We start from the raw sequence: 18,682 nt of genomic DNA on the forward strand, positions 1-18,682 counted from the left end.
ACAGCCAAATTTCTTGCCAACCCGACAGACAAGTTGCACAGTGAGTACTGTCGATGCCGGGGTTTGACTTTCCACATTCATTGTTCTTTTTAGTTATTTAGGAGCAAAATCATTGAGAACAATAACTGGTAGGAGGCTTGGCTTGACCTAATTTAAAGGTCTCCTACTGTGCAACATAATGAAGGCCTCTTTTTTTGTATACGCAGTCTACAATTTACAGAGAGGACAGGAAAACTGTAGGACCCCATGTACAAGCCATGATAGCAGACATAAAACTAGTTGACAATTCTGCAAATAAAAGCCTTTGGACAAAGTTGGTCTTCAGAATTTGTCAGAAACTTTTTTTTTTAAAGAGTTGGAGGGAAGGGACAAGTACTAAGATATGAGCTGGTAACAACCTTACATCCTTTTGTTTTATACATACCTTTGAAGCTTTAAAATGAACTTGCAGCTTGGAGAATATTTCTTAAATATTACAAAATGAGACACAAGATAAATGAAGTCACAGGAAGAGTTGGGAAAAGTTTACATTTATATATTGAATGTCTTCCTATCAACACGAAAACAAGAAAATAGAAAAACTGAGAACCTTACAAGCGATTCAACTAGTCTGCAGAAGTGAACACCTGGCACATCACAGATCAATGACACGATAAAGGCAGACTTGTAGAAGAATGGGAGAAATCATAAAACGCGTGAAAGGGAAAACTACCCTTGCCAAAGCATCTCAGTTAGATATAGGCTGCTCCAAAACTGAACACTTAGTGACAGCGTTGCATATCGGAGCTCTGACTACAGTCTGATGCAAGCTTGATTAAAAATAATTTACAAATTCTAGATATTATCCCACTTACACCAGACTAGGAAGTGACAAATAATGTCTTTGAGATGAAAACAGTGGAACTTATAAACTTGTGTTTGCATTGAAATCATTGAGAAAGGAGGGAGAAAAGTGACTAGTCTTGTGTTCTAATCAATGAATTTAGGACTGTTTTTGGAAAAAGTCTGCATACAGTGCTTGATGGCGTGTTTTGTGTTGTCTTATAGACGTATGTATAAAAAAACCCCAAAATGACCAGGAATCTAGGTAAGACATTTATTATGATTTATAAACATAGTTGTGAGTCACCTATGAAAGGAGATACGCCTTCAAACATTATCTTCAAGTGTTTCGGAATACGCACAGGAAACATTTGCTGCATCGATCTGTACAGTACAGTTCAAGGTAGGTTTGCATTTCTGTGGCTTTTAACAATATCGGAGAAACTTTAAGAAAAGAGTGCAAAAACAAGAGGGAAAAGAAACAACAACACAGCAGATGATACTTAAGTACTGCAACATCTCCCAAACAAGACAGAAGCAGCACAGAAGCCTTGTACAAACTGTATAATTATATATTTTTAGTTGTCACATTCACATTAAATGGCTAATATCAGTCAATGACAACAAGGAATAGCTGGCAGAATTTAAGAGCATCACTTAAGACTAGCTAAAGAGGCTGTTCCACAATAATGCTTTTTTCTGATTAATTAAAAAGAAATAACATAAGAAATGTGATCTGGTCATTTAATCTGGTCCACTACGATCAAAAGCATTTACATTCATTTAACTACCTCGTTTATTGTCAAAAGCAGCAAAAGGCACTTGAGTGCAAAAGTGAATTTACAGTAATTTGTAGAATGTGGCACATTTCCCTTTGGGGTAGCTGCCTAGTGCATGGAAAACAAACCCAGCAAGGCAGTTCTGGAAAAGCAATGCTAAAGCAAAAACATAAAGAGCCCACCATATTGTTTTTAGGGGATTTCTCATGTTTAACCCCCCCCCCCCCCCAAAAAAACAAAAAAATAAAAAACAAAACAACAAGTCAGTCTTGTAGTGTGTGCCCATTCTTATTCATCAGAATCAAACAAGAAAGGAAGTAATGATTATAATTAGAAAAGACTTTACACTTTCCTTAAAAACTGGCTGCATTCACCGGCACACGTCAAGCTGTTATACTCTGCAAACGCAGCCTTCACTTACTGTTAATAACCTTAATATTGGAGTCACTCAGTTTTCTGCTTACTTCATAAAAAGGCACACTATGGAGTGAAGAGGCAATCTGTGCAAAGTCTAACAACTACTGTTTAAAAGATTTTGCACACAACCTGAGACGTTCAAAAACCAATGTCAACATTGTGGAAAAATGACTACTATAAGCTTATGTTTTGTATTAAGTGCCATTTTACTGCCGTGTACTCCTGTACACGTAAGATGAGTGTTATCCCTGTTTTAAAACATTCAGAATATTTTACTCCCTTTGTTTAATGCAAAAGTGGCATTTTGACTGGACAATGCACACAGTGGTTTCTGTCGATAAACTCTTCTCAGGCTTTCTATTCAACTTTTTGATTGATTGAAGACAATTTTCTCTGAAGGAAAACTTCAACGTGTGGCCATATCTTATTGGTTTCTGTCCCAGAGAAGGTCTCTAGCACACCTTTACTCCTGGAGGGTAAAAACAAACAAAACAAATCAGATTTCAATAACAGCATTTGAACTTGGAAATCCATGTACATCTATTAATCAGCTGGCAATGCTCCTAAACTTCAGAACAAGTTATTTTAAACATTAAATCTGCATCTTCTTCTATTCTCAGTCTGTTATTATCTGTACTTCCTGCAAATGACAGACTTTTAGGCAATGTGGTTATAGTGGAAAGTGGGACACTGGATAAAAGCATCTCTGTGGTTTAAGGAAACAGTCATACATTTTCCTGGCCCAGAAACAGAACATAAGATCCATGAATTTTCCTGCCTGTGTTTTAAGCTTTCAAGATAAATATTTATACATCTGTCACCTGATTTAATAAAGAGAAAATGCGATGCAGTGTTGGCTAGGGCTGCTGGAATGTGGTTCTTATGCATTTTCTTCAGTCATGCAAACAGCTTTGAAGAATACGCAGGGATGAAAAGGTCATGGTTCAATATTTTTGACTTTTAGCTGGACCCTTGGTGAGTATTAGAGAGATTTTTGCATATACTGCTGGCACTAAGTTTTAAGGTATCTGCGGTGCTCTACCTGTAGTATTCTAAGACGGGCTCCGTCTGGGTTTCGTAAGACTTCAATCGCCGTGTCACCGTCTCTGGTTTGTCATCGTCCCTCTGGAAAAGAGGCTCCCCTGTGTCATCATCAAAGCCCTGCAGAGATAAAAGAAATCTGTCTTAATGCTGATCTTTTGTGCATGTTTACTATGTGCTGCAAAGGAGGGTTTTAGTTACTTCTTTTACATACTGGCTCTTTAATAATGAGATATATTAGGCAATAAATGTTGGAACATAAAAAATATGAGACATGTTGGAACAGAGTAGAAATCATCTTACTAATCCACAACCGTTTGTAGGGTTTGATCAGTGTTGAATGAAACGTGACAGAGACATCAGTGTCAAGGGGCTGCCTTCAGTTCATTTCCCATGTTGCCAAGCACATTTCTGACTTTACGAATTTGAAAGCTACAAAGATTGCTGCAGGCTGGCTTCTTTACTTTCCAAAACCTCACAGGATTCTTTTTTTCCCCCCTTGCAGTGATCTGGGAGCATTACTAGAAGGTGGCTAGTGTAAACAAGTCTGCATCTGTGCTGAAAGCACTGCGAGGCTTTGAGCTACAGCGACTTCTACTAAAAACACAGATTTACAAAAACGTGAACCACAAGCTATTAGTCAGGAATGATAATAATAGTGTGAAAGGCAGACGCTGTGTCTCAGCTCTACCCAGTGAACTTGACCAGCGCCCCAAATCTACCCATTTGACGTGCTCAGATATGCAACCTGTCCGTTTCTGTGGGGCTTACAAAGGTTACGTTTCTCTCACACTCTTTTCTTGCAACTCTCAAGGCTTTTTATAATCTCCTGCCTTAGGTTAATGTTTAGTTACCCTTCATCTTCTACCTGTGAACTAAAAAGGAAACAAAAACAACCCTTCACATATATAAAATATCCTCAACTGAACTAAAACTATTCATCTCACATTTCTCTGGAACTGAAAGGTTGACATTTATCTGGATAAATGTTGTTTATTTGTTAAGAAGTAGTTGATGTTCTATTAGGAACTTGAATTTCTGAATTTCATTCTCATTTCAGACAGACATTTGTTGCTAATGAACCTGTACAATTTGACCTTCAACATGATTTTTTTGATTAAAGTGTATTAATGCAATTAGTTTTTATTTTAACAGCACACTTTTTTTTTGATCGGTTACACTTCCAAACTCTTTACAATATTTTATGACCGTCGGAGGATTGAGAGGACTCTAGATATATTCAACACCTCTGCTCCATGACACCATCTAAACATCAACTTTTACCAGCTGCGTCCATTATAGGATCAGTCACCCTGTTATACATTTCAGGAGGGTAGACTAATAAAAAGGGCTCGGACAGTTCCAGGAATATGACAGTGTCTTTAGTTTACTCAGACAGCAGACACAGTCCCAGAAGGGTACGTCTGAGGTCAAGAGGGAGCACTGTAAACATGCTGTCCACAATTCTGCAAGAAATTAATGATTTACATGGTGAAAGAATTAGCTGCCTCAAGCAATTCCAGTTGATTGAGGCAGTAAGTTAAACTCGGAAATCTGACATGAGAGAGTAAGTATTATATTAAAGGCTCTCAGTGTGTTTACCATTACTCTTAGGAGAGTTACCAAATATGCAAAGTGAGGGAATATCTCTTGGAAGATTGGTATTCATCCTTCCAGCATATTTCCAAAGACATGCTGAAGTCATTCTGGTAGCATGTGGTGGCCAAATACCTTACTAAGATTTATACTGGAGTTTTTCCTGTAATCTGGTATCCTTTACTCTGAATTTCCACATCTTTATTGAGCAAATATATACATTCATGAAAATTTGAGAAACCTGAATGGCCTCATGTCCTGTTCGCATCACTATGTGGTCCAGATCGTCAACTAAATTTTAATATTAAACAAAGATAATGTGAGTAAATACAAAATGCAGTTTTTAAATGATTACTTCTGTCATTAAGGAAAAGAAAAAAGCTATCCAAACGTACCTGGCCCTGTGCGAAAAAGTGAAAGCTTCCCCAAAAACCCAATAACTTGGCAGCAATCAAGCTTTCACAATGGCCGGTAACAAGTCTTTCACATCACTGTGGCTCACTGTTCTTAGCAGAATTGCTTTAATTCAGTCACATTGGAGGGTTTGGGCATGAATGGCCTGTTTAAGGTCATGCCAAGACATCTCAATCGGATTCAAATCTAGACTTTGACTGGGCTGCTCCAAAACCTTTTATTTTTTGGTACAGTGATAGACATTCACAGGTGGAGTTGCTGGTGCGTTTTGAATCATTGTCATGCTGCATAACCCAAGTGCGCTTGAGTTTCACAAACTGATGGGCAGACGTTCAATTCATGGTTCTATCAGTTACAGCCCCAGACATCACTAACACCATGTCTGTTTATTTTTATGAAATGCTGCATTACGGTAGTAATAATGGGGCGATCGTGGCTCAAGAGTTGGGAGTTCGCCTTGTAATCGGAAGGTTGCCGGTTCGAGCCCCGGCTTGGACAGTCTTGGTCGTTGTGTCCTTGGGCAAGACGCTTCACCCGTTGCCTACTGGTGGTGGTCAGAAGGCCTGGTGGCACCTGTGTCCGGCAGCCTCGCCTCTGTCAGTGCGCCCCAGGGTGGCTGTGGCTACAATGTAGCTTGCCATCACCAGTGTGTGAATGGGTGGATGACTGGATATGTAAAGCGCTTTGGGGTCCTTAGGGACTAGTAAAGCGCTATATAAATACAGGTCATTTACCATAATAAAACTTAAATTGGTCCGACTATCTGAAACTTAAGATTTTTGCAATTATGTGTGCAAAGCTGGGCTAAATACGGTATAAAACATCTAATAGAAACTAAATCAGGGAGTGATAGGAAAGGGATATTTACAGGGACTTTAGGCGGGTTGAAATCTGTGTTGTATACTCTGCCACTCGGAAGGTGAGTCCAACGTGAAGTCAACCTTTGCTTGATGGTCTGGAAAGGTACATTGAGGTTAATAACTGTGTCCAAGGTGTAGACAACATCCAGAGCTTCTGCTTGGGACACTGTACGAGGAAAACCTGGTGAAAGAGACAGAGGAAATCTAGGCAAAGCAAAAAAGGAATCAAGGTTGGTGCGATCAATGCCAGTAATTTAATTAAAGTCTAAGTCTTTCCTTCAGTGTTACATCTATTTTTTTATAGAACAAATTCAACAATTCCTAACTAGAAATGCTGATAATATGATCGCCTACCACTCATTTTACCAGATGAACCGAGTGCTGATGCAAAGTTGTGAAAACTTACCATCGAGCAGCCAGCTGCCGCCATCTATTGCCCTCAGGTCATTCAGGATGAGACGAGACATGACGTCATCAGGTACCAGCTGACCCTGATCAATACAGGACTTCATTAGCAGCCCCAGCTCTGAAACAAACAGGAGAGGAAAACAAAAAACAAACAACACATGAGACAGAGAAAGGAAGAATGTTTGTGTTAGAAAATGTACAATTTTCCCTTCGTGCCTCAATTTTTAATCCATACTTCATAAAGCCAACACGGATACCACATCAACATTTGGCTGCATGTGCCTGACAAAGAAGCCTAATAACATGCATCTACACCAGAAAACCTGTTTTATGTTTCAGCTATTCTAACACTTCCAGTGTTTGCAGTGTCTCCATCATTATAAACAGTGTGTGTAGCTACTCAGTGACACACAGATGTTAGATGTACAAAGACAAGCTATGCTGAATTACAAGGTAAAAAACATAAAATGATGCAAATACCATAGCATATTTACACTTAATATGCAAAAAGTGGTATAGTGTATAATACAAATTGAAGAGGTTAAAGCGAAAGCCTTTTTTCTATTACTTCCACTTTAATTGGCCAGAGTCCATCAGAGGAAAGGAATTTCCTGACAAGCCTCTTTATTCTAAGCGGATTTAATGAAGAAGCAGAATGCGTTGGGGGATCGCTTGATCAAATAAAAAGTCTGACTTTTAAAAATGCGAGCAGTCACACTGCATAAAAACTGCTTTGATTGGCAGATGCTCAAGTGAATTAAGTTAAGCCTGCACGTCTGCACTCTGTATGTTTTAGGCTTTCCCAGTATAACTAACGGTTAAAGCACGATTACACATCGCACACTCCAAATCAACCAACATGGGATTCTCTTCATGCAGCTGTAAAAACAGACCTTTTTTTTTCCCTTCAAATGTGTAACTCCTCCTTTCATGAAGCAAAAGTTCACGGCTATCTTATCTTTACAGCTCTCAGCCACATCCAAGGTGATATTGAGCAGTAGCGGGCCTTCCTCCAAGGTCCAGGTAACTCTGGCGCAAATGTTTGCAGTATAAACCTGACAACGCTGACCTTGATTAGAGAAGACACAACATGTTTAAATTGTATCCTATGTTTAGTATTTCACAGACAGATAAAAATCACACTGTTGTAGGCGTGGACTCTTATCAGAATATTGCAGAAAAGCTGCCTTGTTTCGTTTTTAAGTTCGCACTTTGTGCGTAACGACCAGCTGTGGCTTTAAGCGAAATAAGCTTGATAAATACTAAGTTAAATCTTTCAGTTTGACACGTAAACTCCTGAAAGCTTTTGCAATGCCTTAGCGTGTCCTCCCTCTCGAGCTAAAACTATCTTACCGGTCTGCGCGTTTATGTTGGCTCTCAAAATGTCCCCACTGGAAATGTGCTTCAGTCCAAAAGTTTTGGTAATGCGCCCAGACACCGTTCCTTTCCCCGACCCCGGGGGTCCCATGATGACAGCACGGATAACTCTTGGCAGCACCATGTCCAAGCGAGTTTGAACTGACTTTTATCGAGTAACAACAAGTGTTCCCTTCTCATGAAACGCAGAGCAGATCCACTCTCCCTTCTCCTTGCAAAACTGCACAACGCAAGAAAGAGTGGGCGCGTCTTAAGCAGCTAGTTTGAACTCGGTGGACTTTTTATGTTGCGCAGCGCTTGCACAAAGAGGAGGAGGAGAAGGATGATGAGAACTACAATCAGCGGGCTCAGGGCCAGCCAGAGAGAGGAGGTTAGATGATGCACCCCTCAGACGACGGACACCGAGCAAAATGAGCTCCTTTCTCCTGCGTGCTGAGAAACTTACCCCCACCCCCCATTTAAACACTGCGCTTTACCGGACATGTATTTATTGTATAACACGTTATATAATTTGTCTACTGGTCGAATAAATAGCTTGCTGGCAAGGTGGCGGTGTTTAATCCTGTATGAGCCGATCCCTTGTGTAGGGGATTGGCTAGCTGGCAGCCCAGGCACGCTAGGTTGGACGACGACTCGTTTGCTTCCTCACACTAATCTTTAAAAAAAAATAACGTGGGACTTTTCAAATAATTAAATTATATTAGCAGAAATGGTACGACTGGTTGTTTTCCTTACTTTGTTGTCTGTTAACGAAAAATAATTTCGAAAATGCTATCGTAATTTAATTTTGTTTAATTTCTGTTTATTAAAGAAAGACTGTAGGCCAAACCAGAAATTCGTATTTTTGCTGTTTGTTTACACTTTTTATGAGATTTGTGCCTTTAATTTGTGCGTCATTTAGCCACGCCCACCTAGCGTTCGTCAGTGGTTACAGTGTGCCATCTAGTAACAGTAGTGTGGCAACGCAGCCGTAGAAACCATTATTTTGACCCTACTGTCTTGCCGTAATCTCCCCCTCCCAGTAACGTCTTCCTGGACAAACACACGTGGATTTTACTGACGCCAAGCACAAACAACAATAACATGGCAAGCCACGGACTCACCTACGAAGGCTGCAATTTTCTCCGACAGCGTCTGGTTTTGTCCGCACTCAGCGGGAAGCGCGTTAAGATAAAAAACATCAGGTCTAAAGATGACGAGCCGGGACTCAGGGGTGAGTTTTTAACAGATTCGCTCCGCATGTGGCGTCGCAGTTAGCTCCCTGGCTAACTGGCTAGCTGTTACGCAGTTGGGAGTGTGTTCAGTCGCTGGGCGTCAGAGGAGGGAAAATGATGGGACAGTAGTTTGATAGTGACAGGAGTGTGGTCGTACATTTGCCTTATGAAGTTGTGTCTTCGATAAGCGTGTCAAGGGGCGTCGAAGCAGTGATTTGGCAGTTTTTTGAGTTGTTTGAGGTGTCTTGGTGTGTCAGAATAAAGTTCACACTGTGGGTGGATTGTTTTTGAGTGCCAGACAAATTAAAAAATAAATTACCATGTGACATTTTTTTCCAGTCTCTACATATAAATTCTGTCTTCTCCAGATTTTGAGGCCAATTTTATCAGACTGTTGGACAAGTTGACCAATGGCTCCACGATAGAGATTAACCAAACGGGTGAGTGTTACAGCGAGGGTGTGATTTCGGTGTTGCCTTTGTCACAGACTGTATTTTATGCACAGTAATGACTGTTTACTGTGAAGGTGCAACGGAGGGGAGATTTCACCAACTCATCGACAACTTTGACGCATGATCAAAATTAAGATTTTTTTGTTTTATTATGTTTTACTCCATGATGAACTTTTGCATTTAATATACACAGTCTTCTCCCATAATATTTGTCATTTATGCCTCTCTTTAAGCTCGCAATCCAAAGGTAGAAATTATTTAAAGCTTTAAGCAGTAAGGATGCTCCAATAGTGAAGTTGTGGGCCTGTAGCAAGGTTTAAATAATGTCTTAAATTGACTCATAATTATTGATTTGTAACTAATAAAAGTCTTATGCATAATCTTATGCATATTTCGTCGTAGTTCCGTATTTTTCCAAATAAAGTATTTATTGCTTTTGTTTTATATGTACAGTATGTTGTATGTTATTTTAATACAGCATATATCTGGATGTAAAATGGATTACACTTAATAATTTGTGTGTGCTTCACTGTGTAGGTTAAGCTGTATTTTTTCCTTTGTTACTTTTGCCTCCTTTAGGCTTTGTAGACTTAAACCTGGAGGTTTATATGTTAGGTATATTAGCTTTATGTGCAATAAAATGTGCTGTATAAATTTGTACTTTAGCAAATATTGCCATTCACTGTCTTTCTTAGGTACCGTTTTAGTTTACCAGCCTGGGTTGTTGTATGGAGGCACTGTAGAACATGACTGTAACCCGCAGCGCTCAATTGGGTACTATCTGGAGGCCCTCCTCATGCTGGGTCCTTTCATGAAGTCCCCTCTGAAGGCCACTCTGAGGGGAGTTACCAATGACCTCACTGACCCAACGGTAAGCTCATAAATATGTTCACCATCCAACTTTTGTTCTGCATTTTTCTCTGCTGATTTAGTTGCAACTCATCCACCTCATGATCGCACTGGGTGGAGCTGAGCCGTGCATCTGCAAAGAAATGAACTGCGTGTTTTGTGGTGGAGTACACACCTCCCATTTCCATATGGACACTGCCCTCTAGTGCACACTTGATGATGAGCACGTTATACGTCAGTTAAGATCAACAGTGTTTCACTTAAGAATTGGTGTGCGCACAGTTTGTGTACACATATTTTCAGAAGTTGATGTCACTGGGGTTCATGTTTTTGTAATAATTTAGACACTCATGTGTTGACTTGAGGCAGTTGTGTAACATGCATCTGCTCTCTGGTTTCCCCTTTTACACCCTTTTTTTGCCACATCCTTTGCACACAAGCCAGTCTCTGTATTGTTCTCTTCAGCCCTTTTCTTCAAGGTGCATTGTTTCAAATTAGATATTGTCAACATATCATACAAAAAAGGAAGCCTTGCGAAGTATGAATTGAGGACATTGGAGAGAGGTGTTGTCATGGAAACTGAACAGCGTCTGCCTGTTGTTGTGATGAGACTGGGTTTATTCTAGGGTTTTGGAAGGTAGTTTTTAACTCTCTGCAGGCACAAGGGTGTGCGTCAGGATTCAATCTCACTGTTCCTTGCCAGGTCGATCTGCTGAAGTCCACAGCCCTCCCAGTGATGAAGAAGTTTGGGATCGACGGAGAGGGCTTTGACATCAAGGTGAGGACCTCATGGTATTCTGTTTTTGTAGAGATGCAGTCAAACCCAGGGATGGATAAGGTAGCCATGCATGTCATCTTATATCTTAATCTGTCTCTTGTGTTACACCCTCAGGTGGTGAAGAGAGGAATGGCGCCTGGTGGGGGTGGAGAAGTAGTGTTTACATGTCCTGTCCGCAAAACCGTCAGACCCGTCCAACTGACTGACCCTGGCAAGATCAAGAGGATCAGGGGAGTGGCGTATCCTTTTTAGACTTGCACTTTATTTCACCTTAAGCAAAATGAAAGTGATCGAAATACAGAAACGCCTCTTTACATTTTAGCCCTGGTAATTTTTATGTGCTCATTTTAGTTTGATGAGTCATATTTTTTTTGTAATAATAAAGAGATCAGTTCTGTACAATTATAAGTCCGATCTAGTTACAATTACATCAACATGGCACAACTGATGTGTTATTAATATTAAAAAAAAAACAAAACCCAGAACAGAAGGCCAGAGTAGCTCATGTTGAATCAATTCATGAATCATTTGCTTAAACTTTAGCTCAGTTTCTATTTATAAATGAGCACAATGTTGCTGATGAAGTTTACACATAACTGGTAATATGAGTTGCAGGAAGCCATCATGATTTTGAACTTGTTACTAAATACTAGCTCGTTGCCTCTTGATTTTGATATAATTTCTGCATCACAAAGTGGGAACACAAACACACACTTTTGAATGGCATGTCCTTGACATTTCAAACACAGATATTCAGTGCGAGTTTCTCCTCAGATGGGCAATAGGATTGTGGAGTCAGCCAGAGGCATCCTCAACCAGTTTCTTCCAGATATCTATATCTATACTGACCACATGAAAGGAGCCAACTCTGGCAAGTGGGTATCTTTGCCTACATTTATAAGCTGCTAAGCTTTACATGGGTTTTCTATGTGTTTTTAATTCTCAACCCTTATTTGTGGAAACGGACTAAATCATTGTACTTGGTCAACCCCCCAGGTCTCCAGGCTTTGGTCTGACACTGGTAGCAGAGACACTCAACGGCTACTTCCTTAGTGCAGAGATGTTATCCACGCCACAGGGGCAGGGAGACCCCATACTGCCAGAAGACCTTGGCAGAAATTGCGCAAAACTGCTTTTGGAGGAGATATATCGGGTAAATGCACACATGGACATTTAATACTGTGTAGAGGCTCTTGATGCCTGGCTGTACATAAAAGTATAACAGGCATGCACCAGATTGTGTGTGTGTGTGTGTGTATAAAGTAAAACCTGTGAATAATAATAATAATAATAATAATAAAAAAAGAAGATATTATTAAACAAGGACTGATCTGAGCTGCGGCTGAAAAAATGGTTAGATATGCCAACAGGATTTCTTTGTGCAAACAGGACAGAGCTTGAACATCACTGCTTCAATCCTGGGGGTGCATCTAAAGTAGGGCTGTTCGATATAACGACGATATATCGGATGACGATATAGAAACGTCTATCGTTTCCTATTACGCTATGGTTTGTTTCACGGTAACGTAAAATAAACCGTTTACAGCAATATTTTTTTCATTTTTTTGATGGGCACTGTAGTGGCTATATTAATTTCCAAAAGTTCTCTCTTTCACTTATATTTAATATAACAACACTACGGACGGACAAGCGCCTGTTTTTACGTCTTGTCGTTAGCAACAATGATGGTAAAACCATTGCGTGGCCCCGCTGTCTGCTTGTTTCTTTTTAATGTAACACTTTCACAATAAAGCTCAAGATCCTGTTGAGCCTTTTCAAAATAAAGTGAATCACGTGAAAGAGTATGCAGAGAGTTTACGGATGAGAAGCAAAAAAGAGCCGCCAGGTGCTAAAAAACTAAACGTTAGACTCAAACTTTGAAAGAAAATGGCGGCCATTACAACTTATGTCTGAAAATGAATAGTTTCATGCATCGGTTAAAACACTCGACTCCAGGTAAAGGACACCCCGCTGGAAACACTTCACGTAAGTCGAGCTGCCTGAGATTCACAGAATTTACAGAAAATATTCCATTATTGTGATTTATATCGTTGTCAGGATGATAAATATCTTATATCGGGATATGAGATTTTGGTCATATCGCACAGCCCTAATCTTAAGTATAAAAAAACATATTTTTTTGAGCATTTAACAAATACAAATATTTACTGGATTTAAGTAAATATTGCAGTTTTTGACTTCGAGGGGAGCTGATGTAGGTTTGCTGCTTCCAGGTAATTCTAGATGTATTACCTGCAGCGTTAGACAACAATTTATTTCTTGCACATTTTTAAGTGAGAGATATGCACATTTAAGTGCTTGAAAAAACAGCTGCTAGTTTACTGCTTAGTGATGATAAATAGTTCACAGTCGTATAGATGATCTGTATCAGGATGTCACAGCAGATTACATTTTGAACTTCAGCTCAGACTTTAAAGCTTCCACAGTTACAAGCTACAGTTGAATACTTAACTAGAGCTTGTTAAGCTTCTTAAGCTGTAATGGCAAGTCTTCTCTGACTTCGGCACATGTGTGAAGGTAGGGAACTCGCACACAATTCACAATATTGCACAAATAATGTTGTGTTACGACATGTGTTGCATGAACGCTGTGGACATGTTTGCAGGAAGCCAAAGCAAAATACACAGACATGGCATCTAATGACAGAATACTGTCAGCATAACAGACTGTTAAATCTGGCAATGTCTGAAAAGGCTAAATAATGCAGGTAACTGAAAGTGCTTTAATTAACTAGTTGATCTAAAGGCAACTGCCATTCAAAATAACAAGCCTATCCTGTTTTATTTGCATATCACAAGCAGGAAAAGCTGATTTCTGCCCGTTTTCATCAAGTCTGCTAGTTGTCGACTGAAACATTACCATAAGGGCTCGGCTGTATTTAAATGTGCTTCCATTTGCTCCCTCACAAGCAGCTCTTAACATCGTTTGTGGTGAGCTATCACAGTTTTATGAGACACTCATATGTGAGCTTTAACAGTGAAACATCAGATGTTGACAACATGAAATGGAAGAAAGAGTGTGAGTAATTTGGATTTGGACAATTTTGCATCAAACAGCCCACCAGGCAGTGTAAAGTCTGTAAAAACTCCTCTCAGAGGGAAAGTTGCAGCACACACGCGCACTGTGTGCACCGTGTTCTTGTGCATATCCCAGTTTGTCTTTGTGTACACATAATAAAGCTTGACATCGTGAATAGTGAATGTTGTAGAATATTTATATATTTGTTGCAGTTGTGAATCCAACACTATTCTTTTTAGATATAAGCCAGTCTTAGAGCACATGCCACCTAGTTTTATCGATGTAGATTTTCTATTGCGAAGACTACAGCATTATATTTACAAAGTTGAACTCATTCATAATTCCACTTTTTGTTAGTTTTTTTTTTTTTTATAACTGTGCTGGGGACTCTCTTATCATTTAAAGTAAATTTGGGCTTGAAACAATGTTGGAAAAGCTGCTGCTGCTGAAATAAAACTCCTGAATTCTTGGGGAATACCTGAGATACACTGTCAGCACACATTAGGCAACAATGACATTGCACTTGTTTACCCGCATTCCCTGGTAATAAACCTCGCCTGCATTTCAACTGAAAGAAACTTGTTTGTGGACAGACCGCAATGTAGAGAGCAGCTTTTGTTTAGGTAGATTTTAGAGCACTTGACTTGACTGCATTTTCTACTTTTAATTAGGGCATCATGTTTTTAAAGAAAAAAAAAAAGTAATCATGAAAACTTTCATGGTGTGTTTTTTGTGGAGGAGAAGTCAGCCTGTGTCAACTGAGGAAAACCATTTGAGAGACATCTGACATGAAATCAAATTAGATTTTTAAGTTAAACTAGACCGAAGACCAAGAAAATGGTAAAATTAAGTTTGTACATTCAGATCTATAATAGCCTCAAAGGGTTCTGCCTTAATATCAAGTAATTAGCTCCCTCAATATGTAAAAAGTGTAATTTAATGCTGTATAATCAGTCATTTCTTCAATTTTAAACTGTATTAACAAGAAAAAAAAATGGTGAAGTATGGGGTCCAATAGGCCATTATCACAACGGAGTATATAAGTATTTGTGGCTCCAGAGTGCAGTGGGTCACACATTTGACAAACAAGCAACAACCTTCCTGGGAAGAGAGGCAGATTCTTTGGGGAAGGTATCAGCATTTTTTATAATTGTACATTTACATATTGCCCCAGTTTCTTTCAAACTTACAGCTCATGTCCAATGACAGGATCTGCGCTCATAAATTGTTTAATTCTTCGAATACACGAGCCGATTGGGTAACGTGTCAGCTGAATACGCTGTGTTTGAACAGATTTAATCGATTAGAAATGCCTGATGGTTGTGACCACATAAAACTAAAAAATTAGTTTTATTCATTTAGTTATCTGTGTGTTGAAAGGTGGTGAAAGGTTTGCTGTGTGTAAACAGTCACGTCGCATAGCCACACAGGAAAAAGCCATTTCATCAGAATACGTACAATGAGAGTCTGTGAATCATGTTTGCCTCCACATGGTTCTGCCTCTCCCAGCCTCTCATAGGAGCCATGTGAGTCAAGTTAGCTGATCAGGGTAGTGCTGATTATCTCTGAAAGGGGAATATTGTTGGCTACATCCTCTTAATTCCAGGCAACAGAGTGCAGCGCTAATATCTCTCGTTAGCTTCCTTGGAGGGTGGTGGGTTAACAGGGGCCTTCTACTTTAAGTTGCTTGGCTTTTTAAAAGCTTTAGCCGCTGCTGGAAGAACAGGTAGATCATTTGAATTACTGCTATGTGTTATACCGAACTGTAGCAGGAGGACAGAGTGATTGCTAGAGCTGAGAAGCAAAAAGAAAACTCTGGAGTTAAAAGGATTTAATTTTATTTTGCGGGGCAGGAATACTTTGTTTTTGAAATCTGAGGAAATTTGCCCAGTTCACATCAAAGGGCGCAGGTGCCCTGTATGTTTGGCTCTGTTTGTTTTATGGTTAATCAGTACGGTCTTCTAGTTGTAAACCAGTTACTCCATGGACATTTTGTTTTTGGAAGCAGCATCAACACAGGAGCTGACGTAAGTGGTGCACTCTTTCAATTTTTACTTTTTTTTTTTTTCATCATGGAATTAATTTTTGCATACTTTGCAGGATGCACCACACTTGTCTTTGCTTTTTGCATTGTTTTCCAACTGATTAACTGTATTGGTGATCATGGAACAGGTTTGTGGAGAAAGCGTCCATTAATTTTCATTTAATGCTAATGAATTCATAAGCTTGCTTAGGAAACACTATGTTCCTCACCTGTTGGGCAACTTGTGAAAAAAAAGAATATTTCTGTATCACCTAATCTATCATTTCTAGTGAATTTAAATCAATATGTGTTATATAGATCTACAGGTTCAGGTCAAATATATCTGTGATGCTTAGAAGTTAACCCTCAATTATTTGCTTTACTGTCTGTTTTTGAGCGGCTGGGAAAGGGATTAACTTTCATTCAAAGGAATTAAGGGACTTTTCCATTAGGCCTTGTGGTTGGCTGATGGCCTCTGGAGACGGTCTCTGGAAGGCAGGGCCTGAAACTGGTGGTTAGAAATGGCACTGTTGTGTCATGTTTCTTAGTTCGTTCAGAAACAGTTTTAGGTTTCTTTTCCTGTTTGTTCCAGAGCAGCTCTGAGAAGAGTAAAGTGTAAAATAGCAGAGTGGATAAGATGAGATGCAGTATCAGAGCGGACAGCACAGGGATAAATGTTACATAGACTAACAACGGTAAACCTCTAACAACAAGTCATTGTAATGTGTTTCACCTAATAAATGATGAAACCGTCACCATGGTTTCCATGATATGATTATGTAATTGAATCAAAATTCTGCTGACGAGCTATCATGATGCCATAATTGAGCATGACTGAGCTACACAAGTACGTTGTTAGAACGGATCAGGTTAATGCTGCATATCGCATGTCAAGAAATAACTCAAACTACCAGCGGACAACTATTTTAAAGGTCAGACTATAAAATGTTCTTGGGTGTGTCCAGTTGTGCATTGCACACAGTGGGAAATCGCACACTGAGCTCTGTTAGAGCAATGGCATGTGCTCTCTTGGATATTGAGAGTGCATCATCTGTCTAAATATTTAACATGTAGATGGAATTGGGAGTGTTAGTGTCATTTGGGAAAATGGTAGGAAGATGACTGGAAAGTCGACTAATACATTATGTGAGCACGAAAGAAGAAGAAACACTTTAGTGACAACTTGCCAAACTGTTTCAAGACTGCTTAATTATATTTAATAGGAAAAAAGTTTAGTTTTTTTAATGAAAAGTCAGACAAACAAATCTACACAGCTTTCACTGTACAATCCCACTGTCAAGAAGTTGATTTCTCTAAACATTTCCACCTCCTTGACGCATTTCAGTGTAGTTTTTAGTTGCTGACACACGACCCCCGCCCTCCTTTCTCTCTCTGTTTTAGGGTGGCTGCGTGGATTCATCCAATCAGAGCTTGGCGCTGCTCTTGATGACCCTTGGCCAACAGGACGTGTCGAAGGTTCTCCTGGGACCCCTCTCCCCATACACGTAAGACCCATTCAAAAGTTAAATGTACAGACGGCAAATGAGGAACACACTCAATCCCACGTTTAATTATTCTTCTACTAGTCCTCTTTTGGCAGATGACAATATCCCAAAGTTCACAATAAGAAGCTGAATAATACTCTGTACAGCTGGATCATCAGAGAGGAAGGAAAAAAGTCTGCATTTCTTAAATGAACACAAAATTAATCTATTTCCACTGAACTTTAACCCACTCCACTAAAGATTCAGGGTTTCTGCTAAGAGCACTCTGATGGTGGCATGCAACCACAAGGGTTTCTTTACTCAGAGCCCAATTTTAATTTGATTGCTTTGAGTAACATGTGCAATCAGATTCAACTGTTCAGGTTCACATGGCTTTGGAGGGATTTTTTTATTAGGCTCATAATGGGTGGCACCTAAGATAATGTTTTGATAAACTACATTTTTGTAGTTTATAAAATATTTCACAGTATTGATTAAATTATTAAGTCTAATGAGTCTTGTTTCTGTTACCCTGCTTCTACTTCTAACCCATTTGTGTGTGCTGCATTTTAAATGCATAATTTGTGTGTTTATTTGCAAACAACCCAAATAAAATAAAAGTACAGCAGTATAAAAACAGCTGAGCACTAACCTTGTTCCAGATGTCAGTCTTCTTGAATGAGGAGCGAACTATGAACTGTCCATTTTCAGTTATCATGGTACCGGTGCTGTGTCCCTCTCAAGTACAGTACTATGATAACTGAAGATTGGCAGTGCCATCACAATACACTCTTCCTGTTATTCAGGTAACACTAAATCAGTTTTGGATCATTTCTGTCAAGTCTTACGGTTTTAAAAACAAAAGACCTGTTTTAAGTTTTTAGCTTTTAAAAACTTGGTATGTATGAGAAATGTGGTGGCTGATGATCTTTATTAACATGAAACTCTCCTTTCTCTGTCTATACAGGATCGAATTCCTCCGACACATCAGAGATTTCTTCCAGATTATGTTCAAGATTGAGGTCCAGAAGCCTTTAGAAGACGAACGGAAAGGGGGCGACAAGGTCCTGATGACCTGTGTAGGCGTTGGATACAGCAACATTAGCAAAACCTTGAAATAAATTATTTT

At 39.4% G+C, this 18,682-nt stretch overlaps 2 protein-coding genes across 2 annotated transcripts; one reads left to right on the forward strand and one right to left on the reverse strand.

Moving 5' to 3' along the window:
- Positions 1 to 1,629: 1,629 nt before the first annotated feature.
- Positions 1,630 to 7,933, reverse strand: ak3 (adenylate kinase 3). Its single transcript, XM_085358105.1, has 5 exons — positions 7,691 to 7,933; positions 6,336 to 6,455; positions 5,938 to 6,110; positions 3,061 to 3,179; positions 1,630 to 2,487 (listed from the first exon to the last, which is right to left on the reverse strand). The coding sequence occupies exons 1-5, from the start codon at positions 7,836 to 7,838 to the stop codon at positions 2,376 to 2,378; spliced, it is 672 nt and encodes a 223-aa protein (XP_085214231.1). The 5' UTR covers positions 7,839 to 7,933; the 3' UTR covers positions 1,630 to 2,375.
- Positions 7,934 to 8,738: 805 nt separating this feature from the next.
- rcl1 (RNA terminal phosphate cyclase-like 1) lies at positions 8,739 to 18,674 on the forward strand. Its single transcript, XM_085359728.1, has 9 exons — positions 8,739 to 8,927; positions 9,297 to 9,368; positions 10,076 to 10,251; positions 10,933 to 11,007; positions 11,122 to 11,246; positions 11,757 to 11,882; positions 12,004 to 12,160; positions 17,471 to 17,574; positions 18,521 to 18,674. Exons 1-9 carry the CDS (start codon positions 8,798 to 8,800, stop codon positions 18,672 to 18,674), a joined length of 1,119 nt encoding a protein of 372 aa, XP_085215854.1. The 5' UTR covers positions 8,739 to 8,797.
- Positions 18,675 to 18,682: the final 8 nt, after the last annotated feature.

This window comes from Diplotaxodon limnothrissa, linkage group LG7 (genome assembly GCF_057381915.1).
Source record: "Diplotaxodon limnothrissa isolate DT_005_m linkage group LG7, D_limnothrissa_male_GT1.1, whole genome shotgun sequence".
Taxonomy (NCBI): Eukaryota; Metazoa; Chordata; class Actinopteri; order Cichliformes; family Cichlidae; genus Diplotaxodon; species Diplotaxodon limnothrissa.